We start from the raw sequence: 26183 nt of genomic DNA on the forward strand, positions 1-26183 counted from the left end.
TGTTGCTAGAATCAGTTTCTGCGGAACAATCGTCTCTGGGGTAGAGGGCTGTGCTGTCTCTGGCTCAAAACATCTGGACAGGGCATCTGCCTTAATGTTCTTGCTACCTGGATTGTACGTAATTATAAATCTGAACCTCGAGAAAAACAAAGACCATCGAGCCTGACGGGGCTTAATCTTTTAGCTCCCTCGATGTATTCCAATTTTTTGTGATCAGTGAAAACTGTGATCGTATGTTCTGCTCCTTCCAACCAATCACGCCATTCCTCAAAGGTTAACTTGATGGGCAGGAGCTCCCTGTTGCCTATGTCGTAGTCTCTCTCTGCCGGAGGGAACCTACGAGAAAAATAGGCGCATGGATGTAATCTACCCTGCAACCCTGATCGCTGCGACAGCACAGCCCCTACCCCGACCTCCGAGGCGTCCACCTCAACAATAAAGGGGTAGGAAATGTCGACGTGTCTTAGGATGGGTGCAGAGCAAAACAAGTCTTTTAAAGTGGAGAACGCTTGCAAAGCTTCTGGAGACCAGTGGGTGGTATCTGCCCCTTTTTTAGTGAGACTAGTGAGGGGTGCAATGACAGTAGAGTACCCCTTTATGAACCTTCTATAGTAATTGGCAAAGCCCAAGAATCTCTGAAGAGATTTTAACCCCACAGGTTGAGGCCACTCCAGCACAGCAGAGACCTGGGCAGGGTCCATCGACAGGCCTAAGGTTGAAATTATGTACCCTAAAAAGGTGACAGATGTTACCTCGAAGATGCATTTCTCCAATTTAGCGTAAAGCATGTTCTGCCTAAGTTTGTCCAATACAATTCGGACGTGTGTCCTGTGCTCAGAGAGGTTGTTTGAAAAAATAAGTATATCATCAAGGTATACTAACACAAATTTACCCAACACCTCTCTGAATACCTCATTAATTAGTTCTTGGAAGACGGCCGGGGCGTTACACAGCCCGAAGGGCATCACCAAGTACTCGTAGTGCCCGTCGGGCGTGTTAAAGGCCGTCTTCCATTCATCGCCCTTTCTAATCCGCACCAGGTTGTATGCACCCCGTAAATCTAATTTTGAAAAGATTTTAGCGTTGGTAACTTGTGTAAACAGGTCATCTATCAGGGGCAAGGGGTAGCGATTCTGTACTGTGATTTTATTCAGACCCCGGTAATCTATGCATGGCCGCAGACCTCCGTCTTTCTTTTTAACAAAAAAGAACCCTGCGCCAGCGGGTGACCGGGAAGGTCAAATGAACCTCTTGGCTAAATTCTCACGAATGTACTCTTGCATGGCCACTTTTTCTGGCCCAGACAAATTGTAAAGATGACCCCTTGGGGGCATACAACCAGACCGGAGATCGATGGGGCAATCAAACGGGCGATGCAGCGGCAACTTGTCAGCAGCCTTGGGGCAGAACACATCAGAATACTCGGAATATTGTACTGGAACCCCCTCCAAATGAATCCTGGTCTGGCCTAATGTCACCTTCCCTAAACACTGCTGGAAACAAGAGGTGACCAGCTGGTTAACTGCCCAGTGGTCCAATCGATCTGTGGAGAGTGAAGGTGCAACCATGGCATGCCAAGGATGACTGTGGAGGTGGTCATGAATAACAAAAAAAACTGTAATCTTTCATTGTGTAGTACCCCTATAGTGACCTCCACCTCTGGTGTCTGAGACAGCGGATGATTACTCTGCAAGGGGGAATCATCTACTGCCGTAACCTGAATGGATGGTTTTACCGGGGTGAGCGGAATACCTAAATTCTTTGCAAATTCAAAATCCATAAAATTTGCTGCAGAGCCTGAATCAACAAAGGCCTCGGAAATCTCGGTTTTATCTTCCCATGTAACAGTACAAGGAAGAAGTAACCGTTTATCTTCTAGGGGTAAGAGACGCGCGCCTAGGGTGTTACCCCCTACAACTCCTAGGCGGTAGCGTTTCCCGACTTATTGGGACAATTACGTACTCTATGACCCCCCTCTGCACAGTAAAGGCACAGCTGCTCAGACATCCTACGTCTTCGCTCCACTTGGGATAGTTTTGACCGACCAATTTGCATAGGTTCGGGTGGAGGCGAGACAGGAGGAGGTGGAGTTACTGGAGGCGCAGCGTAGGACATCATCTTTACCTGACTACTACCCCGGGTCTGCTTCTGATAGCGCAGCCTGCGGTCAACTCGAATGGCCGATGAAATGGCCTCATCGACTGTTTTAGGTTCAGGCAGACTTAGCATGAGATTTGAGACCTCATCCGACAGTCCCGATAAAAAGCAATCTAAGAGGGCATAAGTGTCCCACCTGGCTGAAACTGACCACCTCCTAAATTCCGCTGCGTAATCCTCGACCGGACCCTTGCCTTGACGCAAAAGCTGGAGCTTCCGCTCAGAAGTCGCATCAATGTCTGGGTCGTCGTAAATTACTGCCATAGCTTTAACAAATTCGTCCACTGAAGTGAGGGCCAAGTCTCCAGTGGGCAAACTGTACGCCTACGTCTGAGAATCACCAGATAACAACGTCTTAATAAATGTGACCCTTTGGGCCACTGTTCCAGAAGATCGGGGTCTCAACTCAAAATAAGATAACACTCTACTTCTAAAATTTCGGAAGTCAGATCTGTGACCAGAAAATTTCTCAGGTACGGGTAAACGTCTATCAGAACTAGGAGGGGATCGCACCTCATCTACTGCTGTCTGGAGGGTTTGTAAAGAACCAGACAAGGCTTCAATCATAGTCTTGTGACTCCCCAGCACTTGATTGATGTTGTCCACCGAAGTGGCAAGTGCGCCCAGACGGTCAGAGTGTGCGTCCATTTGTATTTTTGGTCTGGCGTTCTGTAACGATCGGTGTAACACAGAGAGGGTCTGATTACCGGTGAACTGCAGTATCACAGAGAATACAGAATATACCTGATTATTGATGATCTGCAGTATCACCGATAATCAGATATATCTACTAACCTCTGGACACCTGAGATAACAAGTGAGTGTTAAGCAGTGGTGCTCAAATACCCCTTTTCAAAATTCGAGTTAGGTCGAATTCGAATAGTAAATTATTCGAGGTCAGTCGAATATTCGAGTCGAATAATTTTTACTATTCGATTCGACCTCGGAATTCGAGCTCACTATTCGAGTCGGTATTCGAGCTCATTATTCGAGCTGACTATTCGAAATGGCCTTAAATAGCTTCCAACACTTGTTTTGAGGGTGAATGATGCAAGAAACCTCTTTTTTTCCAAGTAACAACAGCAAGTGATTATGTGGGGATGTTCCTTTAAAAAAAAAAAGTTGAAAAGAGAAGTTGTGTCCAGAAATGTGTTCAGTACTGTATATACTTCTTCTTCTTCTTCTTTATCTTCTATATCTTCTTCTTCTTCTTCTTCTATATCTTCTTCTTCTATATCTTCTTCTTCTATATCTTCTTCTATATCTTCTTCTTCTTTTATATTGTCTTCTTCTTCTTCTTCATCTTCTTCATCTTCTTCATCATCATCTTCTTCTTCTTTATCTTCTTTTTCTTCATCTTCTTCATCTTCTTCATCTTCTTCTTCATCTTCTTCATCTTCTTCTTCTTCATCTTCTTCATCTTCTTCATCTTCATCTTCTTCATCTTCTTCATCTTCTTCTTCATCTTCTTCATCTTCTTCATCTTCTTCTTCTTCATCATCTTCTTCTTCTTCATCTTCTTCATCTTCTTTATCTTCTTCTTCATCTTCTTCATCTTCTTCATCTTCTTCTTCTTCTTCATCTTCATCTTCTTCTTCTTCATCTTCTTCTTCATCATCATCTTCTTCTTCTTCATCTTCTTCATCTTCATCTTCTTCATCTTCTTCATCTTCTTCTTCTTCTTCATCTTCTTCTTCTTCATCTTCTTCTTCTTCATCTTCTTCTTCATCTTCTTCTTCTTCATCTTCTTCATCTTCTTCATCTTCATCTTCTTCATCTTCTTCATCTTCTTCTTCTTCATCTTCATCTTCTTCTCCTTCTTCTTCTTCTTCTTCTTCTTCTTCTTCATCTTCTTCTTCTTCATCTTCTTCTATATCGTCTTCTTCTTCACTTATTTCTCTTTTCAAATTTTTTTTTTTAAAGAAATGCAGCTATTTTTGAGCGTAACAAATAGCTGGTGGCGCACGCATGTTGGAAGCGCCATTGTATGTGCTCCCTGGCAGTGGAAACACACAGACAGCAGGAGGTAAATTCAGCAGCAGGAGGAGGAGGATGAGTGTGTGGCAGCAGGCAGTCAATGAGGCAGGCAGCGTGACATAATAGCCCTGGTACCTAGCGGTGATACCAGGGCTGTAAATAAACACAGCAGGCAGGAGGTCCCAGACAGCGGTCGTGCAGCCCACATTGTGTCCAATACACAACTGGGACAACACAGTTTTCAACCCGGGCACCTCAGAAAAATTAAACCTTTTTTTTTTTTTTTTGGTTTTTTTTGTTTTGTTTTTACAACAAATTACACAGATATAGCTATTTTTTGACGTAATAGCTGGTGGCAGAGTGGCAGCAGAAGGTAAATCTGTGTACCCTGGCAGTGGGAAACACAGACAGACAGCAGCAGCAGCAGGAGGAATGGAGGAGTAATTATGTGTGCAGCTATTGTTTGACGTAATAGCTGGTGGCAGAGTGGCAGCAGAAGGTAAATCTGTGTACCCTGGCAGTGGGAAACACAGACAGACAGCAGCATCAGCAGGAGGAATGGAGGAGTAGTGTGAGTGTGGCAGCAGGTAGGCAGCGTGACATAATAGCCCTGGTACCTAGCGGTGATACCAGGCCGTAAATGAACACAACAGGAGGTCCCAGACAGTGGTCGTGCAGCCCACATCGTGTCCAATACACAACTGGGACAACACAGTTTTCAACCCGGGCACCTCAAAAAAATTAAACCTTTTTTTTTGTAATGGTTTTGTAGTTTTGGTTTTACAACCAATTACACAGATATAGCTATTTTTTGACGTAATAGCTGGTGGCAGAGTGGCAGCAGAAGGTAAATCTGTGTACCCTGGCGTTGGGAAACACAGACAGACAGACAGCAGCAGCAGCAGGAGGAATGGAGGAGTAATTATGTGTGCAGCTATTGTGTGACGTAATAGCTGGTGGCAGACTGGCAGCAGAAGGTAATTCTGTGTAGCCTGGCAGTGGGAAACACAGACAGACAGCAGCAGCAGGAGGAATGGAGGAGTAGTGTGAGTGTGGCAGCAGGTAGGCAGCGTGACATAATAGCCCTGGTACCTAGCGGTGATACCAGGCCGTAAATGAACACAACAGGAGGTCCCAGACAGCGGTCGTGCAGCCCACATCGTGTCCAATACACAACTGGGACAACACAGTTTTCAACCCGGGCACCTCAGAAAAATTAAACCTTTTTTTTTGTAATGGTTTTGTAGTTTTGGTTTTACAACCAATTACACAGATATAGCTATTTTTTGACGTAATAGCTGGTGGCAGAGTGGCAGCAGAAGGTAAATCTGTGTACCCTGGCGTTGGGAAACACAGACAGACAGACAGCAGCAGCAGCAGGAGGAATGGAGGAGTAATTATGTGTGCAGCTATTGTGTGACATAATAGCTGGTGGCAGACTGGCAGCAGAAGGTAATTCTGTGTACCCTGGCAGTGGGAAACACAGACAGACAGCAGCAGCAGGAGGAATGGAGGAGTAGTGTGAGTGTGGCAGCAGGCAGGCAGCGTGACATAATAGCCCTGGTACCTAGCGGTGATACCAGGCCGTAAATGAACACAACAGGAGGTCCCAGACAGCGGTCGTGCAGCCCACATCGTGTCCAATACACAACTGGGACAACACAGTTTTCAACCCGGGCACCTCAGAAAAATTAAACCTTTTTTTTTTGTAATGGTTTTGTAGTTTTGGTTTTACAACCAATTACACAGATATAGCTATTTTTTGACGTAATAGCTGGTGGCAGAGTGGCAGCAGAAGGTAAATCTGTGTACCCTGGCGTTGGGAAACACAGACAGACAGCAGCAGCAGCAGGAGGAATGGAGGAGTAATTATGTGTGCAGCTATTGTTTGACGTAATAGCTGGTGGCAGACTGGCAGCAGAAGGTAATTCTGTGTACCCTGGCAGTGGGAAACACAGACAGACAGCAGCAGCAGGAGGAATGGAGGAGGAGTGTGAGTGTGGCAGCAGGCAGGCAGCGTGACATAATAGCCCTGGTACCTAGCGGTGATACCAGGCCGTAAATGAACACAACAGGAGGTCCCAGACAGCGGTCGTGCAGCCCACATCGTGTCCAATACACAACTGGGACAACACAGTTTTCAACCCGGGCACCTCAGAAAAATTAAACCTTTTTTTTTTTTTAATGGTTTTTTGGTTTTGTTTGTAAAACAAATTACACAGATATATAGCTATTGTTTGACGTAATAGCTGGTGGCAGAGTGGCAGCAGAAGGTAAATCTGTGTACCCTGGCAGTGGGAAACACAGACAGACAGCAGAAGGGCAGTACACAGCAGCCCACTGTAGGTGTAAAATGTGTGGCTGCAGGCGACGTAATAGTCAAAGTGAACCAGGCTGGCTTAGTGAGCAGGAGCCAGGAGGTGGTAAAGGGTGGTAAGGCACATTAACGATGGTTCTTAGCCAGTTCATGTCCCCCTCTCGCCGACAACAGGGGCCACGAACTCGCCTTCCACCCACGCCTGGTTCATCTTGAGAAACGTCAGTCTGTCCACAGACTTGTGAGACAGACGTGAGCGTTTCTCGGTGACCACACCACCAGCTGCACTGAAGCAGCGCTCGGACAGCACGCTGGAAGGGGGGCAGGACAGCACTTCCAGGGCGTACTGCGCCAGCTCGCTCCAGATCTCCAGGCGCTTGACCCAATACTCCATGGGATCAACAGGGGCATCGCTGTCAAGCCCGCTGTAGGACCCCATGTAGTCAGCCACCATGCGGGTCAGGCGCTGGCTGTGACCGGTGGAGGATGCTGCTGCATGCACCTCCTCTCTAGTCACTGCTGCCGGAGCCTCTACAGTCCTGTAGAGCTCGTGGCTGAGAGACAGCAGGTCTGTGGGGCGCTTGCTGCTGGATGCAGGCACCTGCTGCTGCCTCTGTGCTGGCTGCTGGACAGTGGGGGTGGAAGGCTGGGGGAAGGCTTCCTCCAAGCGCTCAACAAGGGCCTGCTGCAAGCTCCTTATTTGTTGCGCTGGGTCTCCTCCTGCAGGCGGCAGGAACTGGCTCAACTTCCCCTTGAGGCGTGGGTCCAACATCATGCTGATCCAGATGTCCTCCCTCTGCTTCATCTGGATCACCCTGGGGTCTCTGCGCAGGCACGTCAGCATGTGCGCTGCCATTGGGAAGAGGCGGGCCACGTCTGCTGGCACATCGACGGCAGTGCTGCTGTCCTCATCCTCCTCCTCTGCCTCGTCAGCCTCATCCTCTCTCCACCCCCGCACCAACTCAGCTGCACTGTGCTGCTCCCCCTCATCAGCAGCAAGGTCAGGGACCTCCACCAAGTCCTCCTCCTCCTCCCCCTCAGAGGTGGACTGTGCAGCTGCTTGCCGCTCCTGCTGGTCCAAGGCTGCCGCTCCCTGTTCCAGCAAAGCATCGAGGGCCCTGTTCAGCAGACAAACCAGGGGCACCCACTCGCAGACCATAGCATGGTCCCTGCTCACCATGTTAGTGGCCTGCAGAAAGGGAGCCAGCACTAAGCACACCTGCTGCATGTGCCTCCAGTCATCATCGGGGACGATGGACGGGATGTTGCTGGTCTTGTCCCTTCTCTGAGCGGCGGAAACAGTGGCCAGGGCAAGGTACTGTTTGACAGCGCGCTTCTGTTCAACCAGACGCTCCAACATCGCCAGGGTGGAGTTCCAGCGAGTCGGAACGTCAAGGATCAGCCGATGGCGTGGCAGATCCAGCTCCTTTTGCACGTCTTGCAGGCTCGCACAGGCTGCAGCCGAGCGCCGGAAGTGACGCACAACGTTCCTTGCCGTTTCCAGCAGTTCGCCCATCCCCTGGTAGGTGCGCAAGAACTTCTGCACCACCAGGTTCAGCACGTGGGCAAGACAGGGGATGTGGGTCAGGTTTCCCCTGTCTATTGCGGCAACCACCTCTCCGACTCTGAGGCCTCTGGGGGTCAGCCAAATCCTCTCCTGCTCCTGGAGTTTGGCCAACACATGGGTTGCCGTCAGCTTGGTCTTCCCAAGGCTGACCAAGTGCAGCAGCGCTTGGCAGTGGCGGGCCTTCACGCTGCTGCTGAGGCGGGGGGTTTGGCCAGGTGTGCCGGAGGATGGCAGAGGATCGGAGGAACCTGCTGCAGTTCCCCTGACCCTGCGGGGTGGCACCACCCACTGTGTTGCTGCTGCTGCTGTGCCCGCTGCTGCTCTCCCATCCTCACCCCCTTCCACCAAGCTGACCCAGTGGACAGTGAAGGACAGGTAGCGGCCTGTCCCGAAGCGGCTGCTCCAGGAGTCCATGGTGACGTGGACCCTTTCACCAACCGCGTGCTCCAGCCCTCGCTCCACATTGGCCATCACAAAGCGGTGCAGTGCAGGAATGGCCTTGCGGGAGAAAAAGTGTCTGCTGGGGAGCTGCCAGTCTGGGGCTGCGCAAGCAAGCAGCGCACGAATGTCGCTCCCCTCCTGCACGAGCGTGTACGGCAGGAGTTGGGAGCACATGGCCCGTGCCAGCAAGCCGTTCAGCTGCCGCACGCGACGGCTGCTGGGAGGCAGAGCCCTAACCACCCCCTGGAAGGACTCGCTCAAAAGGCTCTGGCGTGGCCTTTTGCTGGCACGGGAATCAGCAGACACAGCGGAGGGGCCACTGAGGACTGGCTGCCAGAACAGGCCTCAGTGTCGGCGGCAGGAGTTGCAGAGGGGGGAGGAGCAGTGCGTTTCCGCACTCCTGCTGGTGCTGCTGGAGGAGCAGGAGGGCGGGTGGCTGCTGTTGCTGCTGCTGCTGCTGCTGAAGGCTGTGCAGTGATGGGTGTGGTGCCACTGCCAGTACCAGATGCCTTCAGCCTCTGGAACTCCTCATGCTGGTGGAAATGTTTCGCAGCAAGGTGGTTGATGAGCGAGCTGGTGCTGAACTTTAAGGGGTCTGCACCTCTGCTCAACTTCCGCTGACGGTGGTTGCAAGTGGCGTACTTGCTGTACACAGTGGGCATGGTGAAATATCGCCAGATTGGTGACAGAAACATCCCCCTACGGCATGGAAGCTCTGCTGCCTGTCTCCCTGTGGTGGTTGGGGGGGGGGGGGGGCTTGGGTGCGGCTGGTGGTGGTACTGGCAGATGCTGCTGCTGCTGCTGCTGAGCCTGAGACACCAGCAGGCTGTGGGACCTGCCTACTGCTGCCAATGCTTGCAATGATGCGCCTCCTTGCAAGGCCCACAAGCGCATCCTCCTCCTCCTCCTCAGAGCTGCTGAGGACGACATCCCCTGGAGGTGGTGGCACCCAGTCTCTGTCTGTCACCGGGTCATCATCATCCTCCCCCTCCTGAAACATGTCCTGCTGGGATGATGACCCCCCAAACTCCTCTCCTGATGCATGGATGGGCTGCTTGACTGTCGCCACAGTCTTGCTGTCCAATCCCTCATCCCCCATCAGCATCTCCTCCTCAAGATCGCCAACAACAGCAGACAATTTACTCATGATGCCTGGGGTCAAAAGACTGCTGAATGACAGGTCGGCGAGTGACGGTGAACTGGCCTCCTCCCCAGACCCTGCTGGGCGGCTGCTGCGAACAGGGGTGGTGGTGGTGGTGGTGAGGGTCGAGGCCTCGGATGCAGAGCTGATGGCGGGCTGCTCATCCTCCGTCATGAGTTGCACCACAGTGTCTGCATGCTTTTCCTCAATGGGACGTTTCCGACCCGGCTGGAGGAAAATCGGAGCAGGTGCTACACGCTGCTGCTGCTGTGTCTCTGCAGCGTGAGTTGCAGATGCTCCTGCTGGGCGGCGCCCAAGGCGTCCACGGCCAGTGGCTATGGGAGGAATGTTAGCCACTGACGCTACTGCTGCTGCTGCGGAACTGTGCATGGTGGCGCGGCCGCGGCCTGCCACAATGCTGCTCCCTCTCCTCCTGATTCCCTTGCTGCCCTTCCCCTTGCCCAAACCGCGCTGGCTGCCACTTCCAGACATCTTCGATGTTTTGGGCGTATAGACAAAAGTTTTTTAAAAGGGCGGGTGAAAAGTGGGGTACTTTAATGGAGTGGGTTGGTGGGTGAGGTGACTGAGTGAGTGTCCCTAGTACAGTAAGTAAGTAGTAACAGTCAGGAAGTACAACTAGCAGTTACAATAATCAGTAGTAATCACAAGTAAATTTAGTGTGCGTACACTACAGACAGTGAGTGCACGCACGCGCAAACACGCGCAGGAGCTAGCCTATGAACAGTGACTGAGTGAGTGTCCCTAGTACAGTAAGTAAGTAAGTAGTAACAGTCAGTAAGTACAACTAACTAATTACAATAATCAATCAGTAATCAGAAGGAAATAGAGTGTGTGTAGTGTGTGTACACAGACAGTGAGTGCACACACGCAGGAGCTAGTAGCCTATGAACAGTGACTGAGTGTCCTAGACTCCTAGTACAGTAAGAGTAAGTAGTAACAGTAAGTACAACTAACTAATTACAATAATCAATCAGTTATCAGAAGGAAATAGAGTGTGTGACTGTGTGTAGTGTGTGTACACAGACAGTGAGTGCACACACGCAGGAGCTAGTAGCCTATGAACAGTGACTGAGTGTCCTAGACTCCTAGTACAGTAAGAGTAAGTAGTAACAGTAAGTACAACTAACTAATTACAATAAGCAATCAGTTATCAGAAGGAAATAGAGTGTGTGTAGTGTGTGTACACAGACAGTGAGTGCACACACGCAGGAGCTAGTAGCCTATGAACAGTGACTGAGTGTCCTAGACTCCTAGTACAGTAAGAGTAAGTAGTAACAGTAAGTACAACTAACTAATTACAATAAGCAATCAGTTATCAGAAGGAAATAGAGTGTGTGTAGTGTGTGTACACAGACAGTGAGTGCACACACGCAGGAGCTAGTAGCCTATGAACAGTGACTGAGTGTCCTAGACTCCTAGTACAGTAAGAGTAAGTAGTAACAGTAAGTACAACTAACTAATTACAATAATCAATCAGTTATCAGAAGGAAATAGAGTGTGTGTAGTGTGTGTACACAGACAGTGAGTGCACACACGCAGGAGCTAGTAGCCTATGAACAGTGACTGAGTGTCCTAGACTCCTAGTACAGTAAGAGTAAGTAGTAACAGTAAGTACAAACAACTAACTAATTACAATAATCAATCAGTTATCAGAAGGAAATAGAGTGTGTGTAGTGTGTGTACACAGACAGTGAGTGCACACACGCAGGAGCTAGTAGCCTATGAACAGTGACTGAGTGTCCTAGACTCCTAGTACAGTAAGAGTAAGTAGTAACAGTAAGTACAAACAACTAACTAATTACAATAATCAATCAGTTATCAGAAGGAAATAGAGTGTGTGTAGTGTGTGTACACAGACAGTGAGTGCACACACGCAGGAGCTAGTAGCCTATGAACAGTGACTGAGTGTCCTAGACTCCTAGTACAGTAAGTAGTAACAGTAAGTACAACTAACTAATTACAATAATCAATCAGTTATCAGAAGGAAATAGAGTGTGTGTAGTGTGTACACAGACAGTGAGTGCACACACGCAGGAGCTAGTAGCCTATGAACAGTGACTGAGTGTCCTAGACTCCTAGTACAGTAAGTAGTAACAGTAAGTACAACTAACTAATTACAATAATCAATTACAATAATCAATCAGTTATCAGAAGGAAATAGAGTGTGTGTAGTGTGTACACAGAAAGTGAGTGCACACACGCAGGAGCAGCTAGTAGCCTATGAACAGTGACAGTGAGTGTCCTAGTACAGTTACAGTATGTAACTACAATACTAATACAATCAGTAGTAAAGGACAGCAGAAATACTGGTATAGAATAGAGAGAAATAAACAGAGGACAGGAGGACAGCTGCCCACACAGGCAAGGCCCTGAGGCCTAAAGCTGTAAGCCTGCAGCAGCTGGCCTGTCTCTATGTAACACAAAAGCTACTAACTAAAATACAATGTCTAACTAACTAACAACAATATAGGTGTGTATAGGAGGTGTATGTGAGCAAAAATGCTAGGTAAATGACCACAATAGAGCTCTTGCTAAGCCAAAGCACAAAGGAGCAACTCTCTCTCTGTACAAGTCTCAGGCAAGCACGGAGAAACCTAACATGGCGGCCGCTATTTATAGGGTAGGGGCTGGCCAGGGTCCCCCTCTGTGATTGGCTGCCGTCAGAGGGCCTGGGAGCCCTCTGATTGGCTCTAAGGACATCAATCTGGGCTATGACGCTATTCGAGCTCGGTACCGAGCTCGAATAGCGCCGTTTTGCTCGAATAGCTCGAATAGTGAATGGGCTATTCGAGTGTACTCGAATAGCCCATTCGAATAGCTACAGCTATTCGGAGCTCGAATACCGAGCTCGAATAGCTGGAAAAGAGCTCGAATATTCGAGCTACTCGAATATTCGAGCTCTGCTGAGCACCACTGGTGTTAAGTGCAACAGCAATACGGAGAGTACTGCACAGGAGAAAGTTCCTTCCGGAGGCCTAGACTCTCCCGGGGGAGGAGCTAGGCTGAGAGTAGGAAGGACAGAGCGTGAGTGACACCAGTGAGAGGGTGTCACTAACAGGTCTGGGAACTGCCTCTAACAGTAAGGCCAGTTCTCGAGGTCGGGCAAGCCAGGTCGTAACCACACAGAAAGATAAGGTACAGATTCAGGAGACAGATACGGAATCCAATGAACAGGCAGGGTTGGCAACGGAGTATCAGAAATAGCAAGGCACAGTATCAGAGTTCAGGAGGATAGTCAGGCAGGCAGAAGGTCATAACAGATAATACAGTTCAATATTCCTAACGCTAAGGTGTGAGCTCCATGATCGTCAACACCTTTGGAAACTATGCTAGAACACAGATACTGACAAGGTCTGAGTGCTACCACGTAGTGATCGCAACGCCAGACGCCAGAGAAATGACCAGCAACCAGTATATATACACCAGAGCTCTCCAGCGCCTCCCTTAAGTGCTGGACCAATGAAAGTTGCTGCAATTGCCAGCTGACCGGCCTGGTCAGCTGACCCTCCTCTGACTGCCATAAAGGCCCTGCCTCTCTGCGCGCGCACGCGTCCTCCTAAACCAGTGTGGACTATCAGTCCCAGCCGCACCAGTCATGTGTTGTAATGTTGTTGCTGTATGGGATGCGGAATCCGCCGCCACGCTGTCTGAGCGTGTGGCGTTTCCTCCGCATTCCATCTTACTGAGAGAAGCAGGCCTATGCGTACAAACCGCCGCGTCGGACGCGGCGGTTTCTCCGCATTCCGCTATGCCAGCCGTGGAAACAGCCGCCTTATCCTGCGTCCATGCGGCGGCTTTTCCGCGTTTCTTCACAACCAGAAGAAGAAGAACCAGAAAAAGAAGAAGAACCAGAAGAAGAACCAGAAGAAGAAGAACCAGAAGAAGAAGAGGAAGAAGAACCGGAAAAAGAAGAAAAAGAACCAGAAAAAGAAGAACCAGAAGAAGAACCAGAAGAAGAGCCAGAAGAAGAAGAACCAGAAGAAGAAGAAGAAGAACCAGAAGAAGAAGGAGGAGGAGGAAGAAGAAGAACCAGAAGAAGAAGAACCAGAAGAAGAAGAACCAGAAGAAGAAGAAGAACCAGAAGAAAAAGAAGAAGAAGAAGAACCAGGAGAAGAAGAAGAACCAGAAGAAGAAGAACCAGAAGAAGAAGAAGAAGAAGAACCAGAAAAAGAAGAAGAAGAAAAAGAACCAGAAGAAGAAGAACCAGAAGAAGAACCGGAAGAAGAAAAAGAAGAACCAGAAGAAGAAGAAGAAGGACCAGAAGAAGAAGAAGGTGGAGGAGGAGGAGGAGGAAGAAGAAGAAGAAGAAGAACCAGAAGAAGAACCAGAAGAAAAAGAACCGTAAGAAGAAGAATCAGAACCAGAAGAAGAACCAGAAGAAGAAGAAGGAGAACAAGAAGAAGAAGAACCAGAAGAAGAAGAAAAACCAGAAGAAGAAGAACCAGGAGAAGAAGAAGAACTAGAAGAAGAAGAACCAGAAGAAGAAGAACCGGAAGAAGAAGAAGAACCAGAAAAAGAAGAAGAAGAAGAACCAGAAGAAGAACCGGAAGAAGAAAAAGAAGAACCAGAAGAAGAAGAACCAGAAGAAGGATAGAAAGAACCAGAAGAACCAGAAGAAGAATAAGAAGAAGGAGGGGGAGGAGGAAGAAGAAGAAGAACCAGAAGAAGAACCAGAAGAAGAAGAACCAGAACCAGAAGAAGAACCAGAAGAAGAAGAAGAAGGAGAACCAGAAGAAGAAGAACCAGAAGAAGAAAAAGAAGAACCAGTAGCAGAAGAAGAACCAGAAGCAGAAGAAGAACCAGAAGCAGAAGAACCAGAAGTAGAAGAAGAACCAGAAGAAGAAGCAGAACCAGAAGCAGAAGAAGAAGAAGAAGAACCAGAAGAAGAAGAAGAACCAGAAGAAGAAGTAGAACCAGAAGCAGAAGAAGAAGAACCAGAAGCAGAAGAAGAAGAACCAGAAGAAGAACCAGAAGCAGAAGAAGAAGAACCACCAGAAGAAGAACCAGAAGAAGAAGAAGAACCAGAAGAAGAACCAGAAGTAGAACCAGAAGAAGAACCAGAAGAAGAACAAGATGAAGAACCAGAAGAAGAAGAAAACCGGAGCAAGAAGAAGAAGAACCAGAACAAGAAGAACCAGAACAAGAAGAAGAAGAACCAGAAGAAGAAGAAGAAACAGAAGAAGAACCAGAAGAAGAAGAAGAACCAGAAGGAGAACCAGAATGAGAAGAACCAGAAGAAGAAGAAGAACCAGAAGAAGAAGAAAAAACAGAACCAGAAGAAGAAGAACCAAAAGAAAAAGAACCAGAAGACCCAGAAGAAGAAGAAGACCCTGAGCAAGAAGAAGAAGAAGAACCAGAACAAGAAGAAGAACCAGAAGAAGAAGAAGACCCAGAAGAAGAAGAAGACCCAGAGCAAGAAGAATAAGATGAACCAGAACAAGAAGAACCAGAGGAAGAAGAGCCAGAAGAAGAAGAAGAGGAAGAACCAGAAGAAGAACAAGAAGAATCAGAAGAAGAAGAAGAAGAAGAACCAGAAGAAAAAGAAGAACCAGAAGAAGAAGAAGAACCAGAAGAAGAACCAGAAGAAGAAGAAGAAACAAAACACGAAGAAGAACCAGAAGAAGAAGAACCAGAAGAAGAAGAACCAGATGAAGAAGAAGAACCAAAAGAAGAAGAAGAGCCAGAAGAAGAAAATAAAGAACCAGAAGAAGAAGAAGAAGAAGAAGAACCAGAAGCAGAAGAAGAAGAAGAACCAGTAGCAGAAGACGAACCAGAAGCAGAAGAAGAAGAACTAGAAGAAGAACCAGAAGAAGAAGAAGAAGAGCCAGAAGAAGAAGAAGAGCCAGAAGAAGAAGCAGAACCAGAAGCAGAAGAAGAAGAACCAGAAGCAGAAAAAGAAGAACCAGAAGCAGAAGAAAAAGAACCACCAGAAGAAGAACCAGAAGAAGAAGAACCAGAAGAAGAACCAGAAGAAGAACCAGAAGAAAAAGAAGAAGAAGAAGAACCAGGAGAAGAAGAAGAACCAGAAGAAGAAGAACCAGAAGAAGAAGAAGAAGAAGAAGAACCAGAAAAAGAAGAAGAAGAAAAAGAACCAGAAGAAGAAGAACCAGAAGAAGAACCGGAAGAAGAAAAAAAAGAACCAGAAGAAGAAGAAGAAGAACCAGAAGAAGAAGAAGGTGGAGGAGGAGGAAGAAGAAGAAGAAGAAGAACCAGAAGAAGAAAAAGAACCGTAAGAAGAAGAACCAGAACCAGAAGAAGAACCAGAAGAAGAAGAAGAAGGAGAACAAGAAGAAGAAGAACCAGAAGAAGAAGAAAAACCAGAAGAAGAAGAAGAACCAGCAGAAGAAGAAGAAAAAGAAGAACCAGTAGCAGAAGAAGAACCAGAAGCAGAAGAACCAGAAGAAGAAGAAGAACCAGAAGAAGAAGCAGAACCAGAAGCAGAAGAAGAAGAACAAGAAGAAGAAGAAGAACCAGAAGAAGAAGCAGAACCAGAAGCAGAAGAAGAAGAACAAGAAGAAGAAGAAGAACCAGAAGAAGAAGAAGAACCAGAAGAAGAACAACCAGAAGAAAAAGAAGAAGAAGAACCAGGAGAAGAAGAAGAACTAGAAGAAGAAGAACCAGAAGAAGAAGAACCGGAAGAAGAAGAAGAACCAGAAAAAGAAGAAGAAGAAGAACCAGAAGAAGAACCGGAAGAAGAAAAAGAAGAACCAGAAGAAGAAGAACCAGAAGAAGGATAGAAAGAACCAGAAGAACCAGAAGAAGAATAAGAAGAAGGAGGGGGAGGAGGAAGAAGAAGAAGAACCAGAAGAAGAACCAGAAGAAGAAGAACCAGAAGAAAAAGAACCGGAAGAAGAAGAACCAGAACCAGAAGAAGAACCAGAAGAAGAAGAAGGAGAACCAGAAGAAGAAGAACCAGAAGAAGAAAAAGAAGAACCAGTAGCAGAAGAAGAACCAGAAGCAGAAGAAGAACCAGAAGCAGAAGAACCAGAAGTAGAAGAAGAACCAGAAGAAGAAGCAGAACCAGAAGCAGAAGAACCAGAACCAGAAGCAGAAGAAGAAGAACCAGAAGAAGAAGAAGAACCAGAAGCAGAAGAAGAAGAACCAGAAGAAGAACCAGAAGCAGAAGAAGAAGAACCACCAGAAGAAGAACCAGAAGAAGAAGAAGAACCAGAAGAAGAACCAGAAGTAGAACCAGAAGAAGAACCAGAAGAAGAACAAGATGAAGAACCAGAAGAGGAAGAAAACCGGAGCAAGAAGAAGAAGAACCAGAACAAGAAGAACCAGAACAAGAAGAAGAAGAACCAGAAGAAGAAGAAGAAACAGAAGAAGAACCAGAAGAAGAACCTGAAGAAGAAGAAGAAGAAAAAACAGAAGAAGAAGAACCAGAAAAAGAACCAGAAAAAGAAGAACCAGAAGAACAAGAAGATGAAGAACCAGAAGAAGAAGAAGAACCAGAAGGAGAACCAGAATGAGAAGAACCAGAAAAAGAAGAAGAACCAGAAGAAGAAGAAAAAACAGAACCAGAAGAAGAAGAACCAGAACCAAAAGAAAAAGAACCAGAAGACCCAGAAGAAGAAGAAGACCCTGAGCAAGAAGAAGAAGAAGAACCAGAACAAGAAGAAGAACCAGAAGAAGAAGAAGACCCAGAGCAAGAAGAATAAGATGAACCAGAACAAGAAAAAGAAGAAGAACCAGAACAAGAAGAACCAGAAGAAGAAGAACCAGAAGAAGAAGAAGAAGAGGAAGAACCAGAAGAAGAACAAGAAGAATCAGAAGAAGAAGAAGAAGAAGAACCAGAAGAAAAAGAAGAACCAGAAGAAGAAGAAGAACCAGAAGAAGAACCAGAAGAAGAAGAAACAAAACACGAAGAAGAACCAGAAGAAAAAGAACCAGAAGAAGAAGAACCAGATGAAGAAGAAGAACCAAAAGAAGAAAAAGAGCCAGAAGAAGAAAATGAAGAACCAGAAGAAGAAGAAGAAGAACCAGAAGCAGAAGAAGAAGAAGAACCAGTAGCAGAAGACGAACCAGAAGCAGAAGAAGAAGAACTAGAAGAAGAACCAGAAGAAGAAGAAGAAGAACCAGAAGAAGAAGCAGAACCAGAAGCAGAAGAAGAAGAACCAGAAGCAGAAGAAAAAAAACCACCAGAAGAAGAACCAGAAGAAGAAGAACCAGAAGAAGAACCAGAAGTAGAACCAGAAGAAGAACCAGAAGAAAAAGACGAAGAAGAAGAACCAGGAGAAGAAGAAGAACCAGAAGAAGAAGAACCAGAAGAAGAAGAAGAAGAAAACCAGAAAAAGAAGAAGAAGAAAAAGAACCAGAAGAAGAAGAACCAGAAAAAGAACCGGAAGAAGAAAAAGAAGAACCAGAAGAAAAAGGAGAAGAACCAGAAGAAGAAGAAGGTGGAGGAGGAGGAGGAGGAAGAAGAAGAAGAAGAAGAACCAGAAGTAGAACCAGAAGAAAAAGAACCGTAAGAAGAAGAACCAGAAGAAGAACCAGAAGAAGAAGAAGGAGAACAAGAAGAAGAAGAACAAGAAGAAGAAGAAAAACCAGAAGAAGAAGAAGAACCAGCAGAAGAAGAAGAAAAAGAAGAACCAGTAGCAGAAGAAGAACCAGAAGCAGAAGCAGAAGAACCAGAAGAAGAAGAAGAACCAGAAGAAGAAGCAGAACCAGAAGCAGAAGAAGAAGAACAAGAAGAAGAAGAAGAACCAGAAGAAGAAGAAGAACCAGAAGAAGAACAACCAGAAGAAAAAGAAGAAGAAGAACCCGGAGAAGAAGAAGAACTAGAAGAAGAAGAACCAGAAGAAGAAGAACCGGAAGAAGAAGAGGAACCAGAAAAAGTAGAAGAAGAAGAACCAGAAGAAGAACCGGAAGAAGAAAAAGAAGAACCAGAAGAAGAAGAACCAGAAGAAGGATAGAAAGAACCAGAAGAACCAGAAGAAGAATAAGAAGAAGGAGGGGGAGGAGGAAGAAGAAGAAGAAGAAGAACCAGAAGAAGAACCAGAAGAAGAAGAACCAGAAGAAAAAGAACCGGAAGAAGAAGAACCAGAACCAGAAGAAGAACCAGAAGAAGAAGAAGGAGAACCAGAAGAAGAAGAACCAGAAGAAGAAAAAGAAGAACCAGTAGCAGAAGAAGAACCAGAAGCAGGAGAACCAGAAGTAGAAGAAGAACCAGAAGAAGAAGAAGAACCAGAAGCAGAAGAAGAAGAACCAGAAGAAGAAGAAGAACCAGAAGAAGAAGTAGAACCAGAAGCAGAAGAAGAAGAACCAGAAGCAGAAGAAGAAGAACCAGAAGAAGAACCAGAAGCAGAAGAAGAAGAACCACCAGAAGTAGAACCAGAAGAAGAACCAGAAGAAGAACAAGATGAAGAACCAGAAGAAGAAGAAAACCGGAGCAAGAAGAAGAAGAACTAGAACAAGAAGAACCAGAACAAGAAGAAGAAGAACCAGAAGAAGAAACAGAAGAAGAACCAGAGGAAGAAGAAGAACCTGAAGAAGAAGAAGAAGAAGAAGAAAAAGAAGAAGAAGAAAAAACAGAAGAAGAACCAGAAAAAGAACCAGAAAAAGAAGAACCAGAAGAACAAGCAGATGAAGAACCAGAAGAAGAAGAAGAACCAGAAGGAGAACCAGAATGAGAAGAACCAGAAGAAGAAGAAGAAGAACCAGAAGAAGAAGCAGAACCAGAAGCAGAAGAAGAAGAACCAGAAGCAGAAGAAAAAGAACCACCAGAAGAAGAACCAGAAGAAGAAGAACCAGAAGAAGAACCAGAAGTAGAACCAGAAGAAGAACCAAAAGAAAAAGACGAAGAAGAAGAACCAGGAGAAGAAGAAGAACCAGAAGAAGAAGAACCAGAAGAAGAAGAAGAACCAGAAAAAGAAGAAGAAAAAGAACCAGAAGAAGAAGAACCAGAAAAAGAACCGGAAGAAGAAAAAGAAGAACCAGAAGAAGAAGAAGAAGAACCAGAAGAAGAAGAAGGTGGAGGAGGAGGAGGAGGAAGAAGAAGAAGAACCAGAAGAAGAACCAGAAGAAAAAGAACCGTAAGAAGAAGAACCAGAAGAAGAACCAGAAGAAGAAGAAGGAGAACAAGAAGAAGAAGAACCAGAAGAAGAAGAAAAACCAGAAGAAGAAGAAGAACCAGCAGAAGAAGAAGAAAAAGAAGAACCAGTAGCAGAAGAAGAACCAGAAGCAGAAGCAGAAGAACCAGAAGAAGAAGAAGAACCAGAAGAAGAAGCAGAACCAGAAGCAGAAAAAGAAGAACAAGAAGAAGAAGAAGAACCAGAAGAAGAAGAACCAGAAGAAGAACAACCAGAAGAAAAAGAAGAAGAAGAACCAGGAGAAGAAGAAGAACTAGAAGAAGAAGAACCAGAAGAAGAAGAACCGGAAGAAGAAGAAGAACAAGAAAAAGAAGAAGAAGAAGAACCAGAAGAAGAACCGGAAGAAGAAAAAGAAGAACCAGAAGAAGAAGAACCAGAAGAAGGATAGAAAGAACCAGAAGAACCAGAAGAAGAATAAGAAGAAGGAGGGGGAGGAGGAAGAAGAAGAAGAAGAAGAACCAGAAGAAGAACCAGAAGAAGAAGAACCAGAAGAAAAAGAACCGGAAGAAGAAGAACCAGAACCAGAAGAAGAACCAGAAGAAGGAGAACCAGAAGAAGAAGAACCAGAAGAAGAAAAAGAAGTAGCAGAAGAAGAACCAGAAGCAGAAGAAGAACCAGAAGCAGAAGAACCAGAAGTAGAAGAAGAACCAGAAGAAGAAGCAGAACCAGAAGCAGAAGAAGAAGAACCAGAAGCAGAAGAAGAAGAACCAGAAGAAGAAGAAGAAGAACCAGAAGAAGAACCAGAAGCAGAAGAAGAAGAACCACCAGAAGAAGAACCAGAAGAAGAAGAAGAACCAGAAGAAGAACCAGAAGTAGAACCAGAAGAAGAACCAGAAGAAGAACAAGATGAAGAACCAGAAGAAGAAGAAAACCGGAGCAAGAAGAAGAAGAACCAGAACAAGAAGAACCAGAACAAGAAGAAGAAGAACCAGAAGAAGAAGAAGAAACAGAAGAAGAACCAGAAGAAGAAGAAGAACCTGAAGAAGAAGAAGAAGAAGAAAAAACAGAAGAGGAAGAACCAGAAAAAGAACCAGAAAAAGAAGAACCAGAACCAAAAGAAAAAGAACCAGAAGACCCAGAAGAAGAAGAAGACCCTGAGCAAGAAGAAGAAGAAGAAGAAGAACCAGAACAAGAAGAAGAACCAGAAGAAGAAGAAGACCCAGAAGAAGAAGAAGACCCAGAGCAAGAAGAATAAGATGAACCAGAACAGGAAAAAGAAGAAGAACCAGAACAAGAAGAACCAGAAGAAGAAGAACCAGAAGAAGAAGAAGAGGAAGAACCAGAAGAAGAAGAAAAACCAGAAGAAGAAGAAGAACCAGCAGAAGAAGAAGAAAAAGAAGAACCAGTAGCAGAAGAAGAACCAGAAGCAGAAGCAGAAGAACCAGAAGAAGAAGAACCAGAAGAAGAAGCAGAACCAGAAGCAGAAGAAGAAGAACAAGAAGAAGAAGAAGAACCAGAAGAAGAACAACCAGAAGAAAAAGAAGAAGAAGAACCAGGAGAAGAAGAAGAACTAGAAGAAGAAGAACCAGAAGAAGAAGAACCGGAAGAAGAAGAAGAACAAGAAAAAGAAAAAGAAGAAGAACCAGAAGAAGAACCGGAAGAAGAAAAAGAAGAACCAGAAGAAGAAGAACCAGAAGAAGGATAGAAAGAACCAGAAGAACCAGAAGAAGAATAAGAAGAAGGAGGGGGAGGAGGAAGAAGAAGAAGAAGAAGAACCAGAAGAAGAACCAGAAGAAGAAGAACCAGAAGAAAAAGAACCGGAAGAAGAAGAACCAGAACCAGAAGAAGAACCAGAAGAAGAAGAAGGAGAACCAGAAGAAGAAGAACCAGAAGAAGAAAAAGAAGAACCAGTAGCAGAAGAAGAACCAGAAGCAGGAGAACCAGAAGTAGAAGAAGAACCAGAAGAAGAAGAAGAACCAGAAGCAGAAGAAGAAGAACCAGAAGAAGAAGAAGAACCAGAAGAAGAAGTAGAACCAGAAGCAGAAGAAGAAGAACCAGAAGCAGAAGAAGAAGAACCAGAAGAAGAACCAGAAGCAGAAGAAGAAGAACCACCAGAAGTAGAACCAGAAGAAGAACCAGAAGAAGAACAAGATGAAGAACCAGAAGAAGAAGAAAACCGGAGCAAGAAGAAGAAGAACTAGAACAAGAAGAACCAGAACAAGAAGAAGAAGAACCAGAAGAAGAAACAGAAGAAGAACCAGAGGAAGAAGAAGAACCTGAAGAAGAAGAAGAAGAAGAAGAAGAAGAAAAAGAAGAAGAAGAAAAAACAGAAGAAGAACCAGAAAAAGAACCAGAAAAAGAAGAACCAGAAGAACAAGCAGATGAAGAACCAGAAGAAGAAGAAGAACCAGAAGGAGAACCAGAATGAGAAGAACCAGAAGAAGAAGAAGAAGAACCAGAAGAAGAAGCAGAACCAGAAGCAGAAGAAGAAGAACCAGAAGCAGAAGAAAAAGAACCACCAGAAGAAGAACCAGAAGAAGAAGAACCAGAAGAAGAACCAGAAGTAGAACCAGAAGAAGAACCAAAAGAAAAAGACGAAGAAGAAGAACCAGGAGAAGAAGAAGAACCAGAAGAAGAAGAACCAGAAGAAGAAGAAGAACCAGAAAAAGAAGAAGAAAAAGAACCAGAAGAAGAAGAACCAGAAAAAGAACCGGAAGAAGAAAAAGAAGAACCAGAAGAAGAAGAAGAAGAACCAGAAGAAGAAGAAGGTGGAGGAGGAGGAGGAGGAAGAAGAAGAAGAACCAGAAGAAGAACCAGAAGAAAAAGAACCGTAAGAAGAAGAACCAGAAGAAGAACCAGAAGAAGAAGAAGGAGAACAAGAAGAAGAAGAACCAGAAGAAGAAGAAAAACCAGAAGAAGAAGAAGAACCAGCAGAAGAAGAAGAAAAAGAAGAACCAGTAGCAGAAGAAGAACCAGAAGCAGAAGCAGAAGAACCAGAAGAAGAAGAAGAACCAGAAGAAGAAGCAGAACCAGAAGCAGAAAAAGAAGAACAAGAAGAAGAAGAAGAACCAGAAGAAGAACAACCAGAAGAAGAACAACCAGAAGAAAAAGAAGAAGAAGAACCAGGAGAAGAAGAAGAACTAGAAGAAGAAGAACCAGAAGAAGAAGAACCGGAAGAAGAAGAAGAAGAACAAGAAAAAGAAGAAGAAGAAGAACCAGAAGAAGAACCGGAAGAAGAAAAAGAAGAACCAGAAGAAGAAGAACCAGAAGAAGGATAGAAAGAACCAGAAGAACCAGAAGAAGAATAAGAAGAAGGAGGGGGAGGAGGAAGAAGAAGAAGAAGAAGAACCAGAAGAAGAACCAGAAGAAGAAGAACCAGAAGAAAAAGAACCGGAAGAAGAAGAACCAGAACCAGAAGAAGAACCAGAAGAAGAAGAAGGAGAACCAGAAGAAGAAGAACCAGAAGAAGAAAAAGAAGTAGCAGAAGAAGAACCAGAAGCAGAAGAAGAACCAGAAGCAGAAGAACCAGAAGTAGAAGAAGAACCAGAAGAAGAAGCAGAACCAGAAGCAGAAGAAGAAGAACCAGAAGCAGAAGAAGAAGAACCAGAAGAAGAAGAAGAAGAACCAGAAGAAGAACCAGAAGCAGAAGAAGAAGAACCACCAGAAGAAGAACCAGAAGAAGAAGAAGAACCAGAAGAAGAACCAGAAGTAGAACCAGAAGAAGAACCAGAAGAAGAACAAGATGAAGAACCAGAAGAAGAAGAAAACCGGAGCAAGAAGAAGAAGAACCAGAACAAGAAGAACCAGAACAAGAAGAAGAAGAACCAGAAGAAGAAGAAGAAACAGAAGAAGAACCAGAAGAAGAAGAAGAACCTGAAGAAGAAGAAGAAGAAGAAAAAACAGAAGAGGAAGAACCAGAAAAAGAACCAGAAAAAGAAGAACCAGAACCAAAAGAAAAAGAACCAGAAGACCCAGAAGAAGAAGAAGACCCTGAGCAAGAAGAAGAAGAAGAAGAAGAACCAGAACAAGAAGAAGAACCAGAAGAAGAAGAAGACCCAGAAGAAGAAGAAGACCCAGAGCAAGAAGAATAAGATGAACCAGAACAGGAAAAAGAAGAAGAACCAGAACAAGAAGAACCAGAAGAAGAAGAACCAGAAGAAGAAGAAGAGGAAGAACCAGAAGAAGAAGAAAAACCAGAAGAAGAAGAAGAACCAGCAGAAGAAGAAGAAAAAGAAGAACCAGTAGCAGAAGAAGAACCAGAAGCAGAAGCAGAAGAACCAGAAGAAGAAGAACCAGAAGAAGAAGCAGAACCAGAAGCAGAAGAAGAAGAACAAGAAGAAGAAGAAGAACCAGAAGAAGAACAACCAGAAGAAAAAGAAGAAGAAGAACCAGGAGAAGAAGAAGAACTAGAAGAAGAAGAACCAGAAGAAGAAGAACCGGAAGAAGAAGAAGAACAAGAAAAAGAAAAAGAAGAAGAACCAGAAGAAGAACCGGAAGAAGAAAAAGAAGAACCAGAAGAAGAAGAACCAGAAGAAGGATAGAAAGAACCAGAAGAACCAGAAGAAGAATAAGAAGAAGGAGGGGGAGGAGGAAGAAGAAGAAGAACCAGAAGAAGAACCAGAAGAAGAAGAACCAGAACCAGAAGAAGAACCAGAAGAAGAAGAAGAAGGAGAACCAGAAGAAGAAGAACCAGAAGAAGAAAAAGAAGAACCAGTAGCAGAAGAAGAACCAGAAGCAGAAGAAGAACCAGAAGCAGAAGAACCAGAAGTAGAAGAAGAACCAGAAGAAGAAGCAGAACCAGAAGCAGAAGAAGAAGAAGAAGAACCAGAAGAAGAAGTAGAACCAGAAGCAGAAGAAGAAGAACCAGAAGCAGAAGAAGAAGAACCAGAAGAAGAACCAGAAGCAGAAGAAGAAGAACCACCAGAAGAAGAACCAGAAGAAGAAGAAGAACCAGAAGAAGAACCAGAAGTAGAACCAGAAGAAGAACCAGAAGAAGAACAAGATGAAGAACCAGAAGAAGAAGAAAACCGGAGCAAGAAGAAGAAGAACCAGAACAAGAAGAACCAGAACAAGAAGAAGAAGAACCAGAAGAAGAAGAAGAAACAGAAGAAGAACCAGAAGAAGAAGAAGAACCTGAAGAAGAAAAAGAAGAAGAAGAAAAAACAGAAGAAGAAGAACCAGAAAAAGAACCAGAAAAAGAAGAACCAAAAGAACAAGAAGATGAAGAACCAGAAGAAGAAGAAGAACCAGAAGGAGAACCAGAATGAGAAGAACCAGAAGAAGAAGAAGAACCAGAAGAAGAAGAAAAAACAGAACCAGAAGAAGAAGAACCAAAAGAAAAAGAACCAGAAGACCCAGAAGAAGAAGAAGACCCTGAGCAAGAAGAAGAAGAAGAACCAGAACAAGAAGAAGAACCAGAAGAAGAAGAAGACCCAGAAGAAGAAGAAGACCCAGAGCAAGAAGAATAAGATGAACCAGAACAAGAAGAACCAGAGGAAGAAGAACCAGAAGAAGAAGAAGAGGAAGAACCAGAAGAAGAACAAGAAGAATCAGAAGAAGAAGAAGAAGAAGAACCAGAAGAAAAAGAAGAACCAGAAGAAGAAGAAGAACCAGAAGAAGAACCAGAAGAAGAAGAAGAAACAAAACACGAAGAAGAACCAGAAGAAGAAGAACCAGAAGAAGAAGAACCAGATGAAGAAGAAGAACCAAAAGAAGAAGAAGAGCCAGAAGAAGAAAATGAAGAACCAGAAGAAGAAGAAGAAGAAGAAGAACCAGAAGCAGAAGAAGAAGAAGAACCAGTAGCAGAAGACGAACCAGAAGCAGAAGAAGAAGAACTAGAAGAAGAACCAGAAGAAGAAGAAGAAGAGCCAGAAGAAGAAGCAGAACCAGAAGCAGAAGAAGAAGAACCAGAAGCAGAAAAAGAAGAACCAGAAGCAGAAGAAAAAGAACCACCAGAAGAAGAACCAGAAGAAGAAGAACCAGAAGAAGAACCAGAAGAAGAACCAGAAGAAAAAGAAGAAGAAGAAGAACCAGGAGAAGAAGAAGAACCAGAAGAAGAAGAACCAGAAGAAGAAGAAGAAGAAGAAGAACCAGAAAAAGAAGAAGAAGAAAAAGAACCAGAAGAAGAAGAACCAGAAGAAGAACCGGAAGAAGAAAAAAAAGAACCAGAAGAAGAAGAAGAAGAACCAGAAGAAGAAGAAGGTGGAGGAGGAGGAAGAAGAAGAAGAAGAAGAACCAGAAGAAGAAAAAGAACCGTAAGAAGAAGAACCAGAACCAGAAGAAGAACCAGAAGAAGAAGAAGAAGGAGAACAAGAAGAAGAAGAACCAGAAGAAGAAGAAAAACCAGAAGAAGAAGAAGAACCAGCAGAAGAAGAAGAAAAAGAAGAACCAGTAGCAGAAGAAGAACCAGAAGCAGAAGAACCAGAAGAAGAAGAAGAACCAGAAGAAGAAGCAGAACCAGAAGCAGAAGAAGAAGAACAAGAAGAAGAAGAAGAACCAGAAGAAGAAGCAGAACCAGAAGCAGAAGAAGAA

General features: G+C 44.9%; 2 protein-coding genes and 1 pseudogene across 2 annotated transcripts; all 3 read right to left on the reverse strand.

Moving 5' to 3' along the window:
* Positions 1–1238: 1238 nt before the first annotated feature.
* Positions 1239–16243, reverse strand: LOC137522088 (uncharacterized; annotated as a pseudogene).
* A 1197-nt stretch (positions 16244–17440) lies between these two features.
* LOC137522603 (uncharacterized) lies at positions 17441–18977 on the reverse strand (the record flags this gene model as incomplete). Its single annotated transcript, XM_068242678.1, has 3 exons — positions 17441–17688; positions 18088–18449; positions 18583–18977. Coding segments are annotated over 3 exons (1005 nt in total), but the record flags the coding sequence as incomplete, so codon positions are not given.
* A 2040-nt stretch (positions 18978–21017) lies between these two features.
* Positions 21018–21798, reverse strand: LOC137522604 (uncharacterized; the record flags this gene model as incomplete). The annotated part of the gene is made up of 2 exons (XM_068242679.1): positions 21018–21352; positions 21405–21798. Coding segments are annotated over 2 exons (729 nt in total), but the record flags the coding sequence as incomplete, so codon positions are not given.
* Between the last annotated feature and the right edge of the window lie 4385 nt (positions 21799–26183).

Source organism: Hyperolius riggenbachi, chromosome 6 (assembly GCF_040937935.1).
Source record: "Hyperolius riggenbachi isolate aHypRig1 chromosome 6, aHypRig1.pri, whole genome shotgun sequence".
NCBI lineage: Eukaryota > Metazoa > Chordata > Amphibia > Anura > Hyperoliidae > Hyperolius > Hyperolius riggenbachi.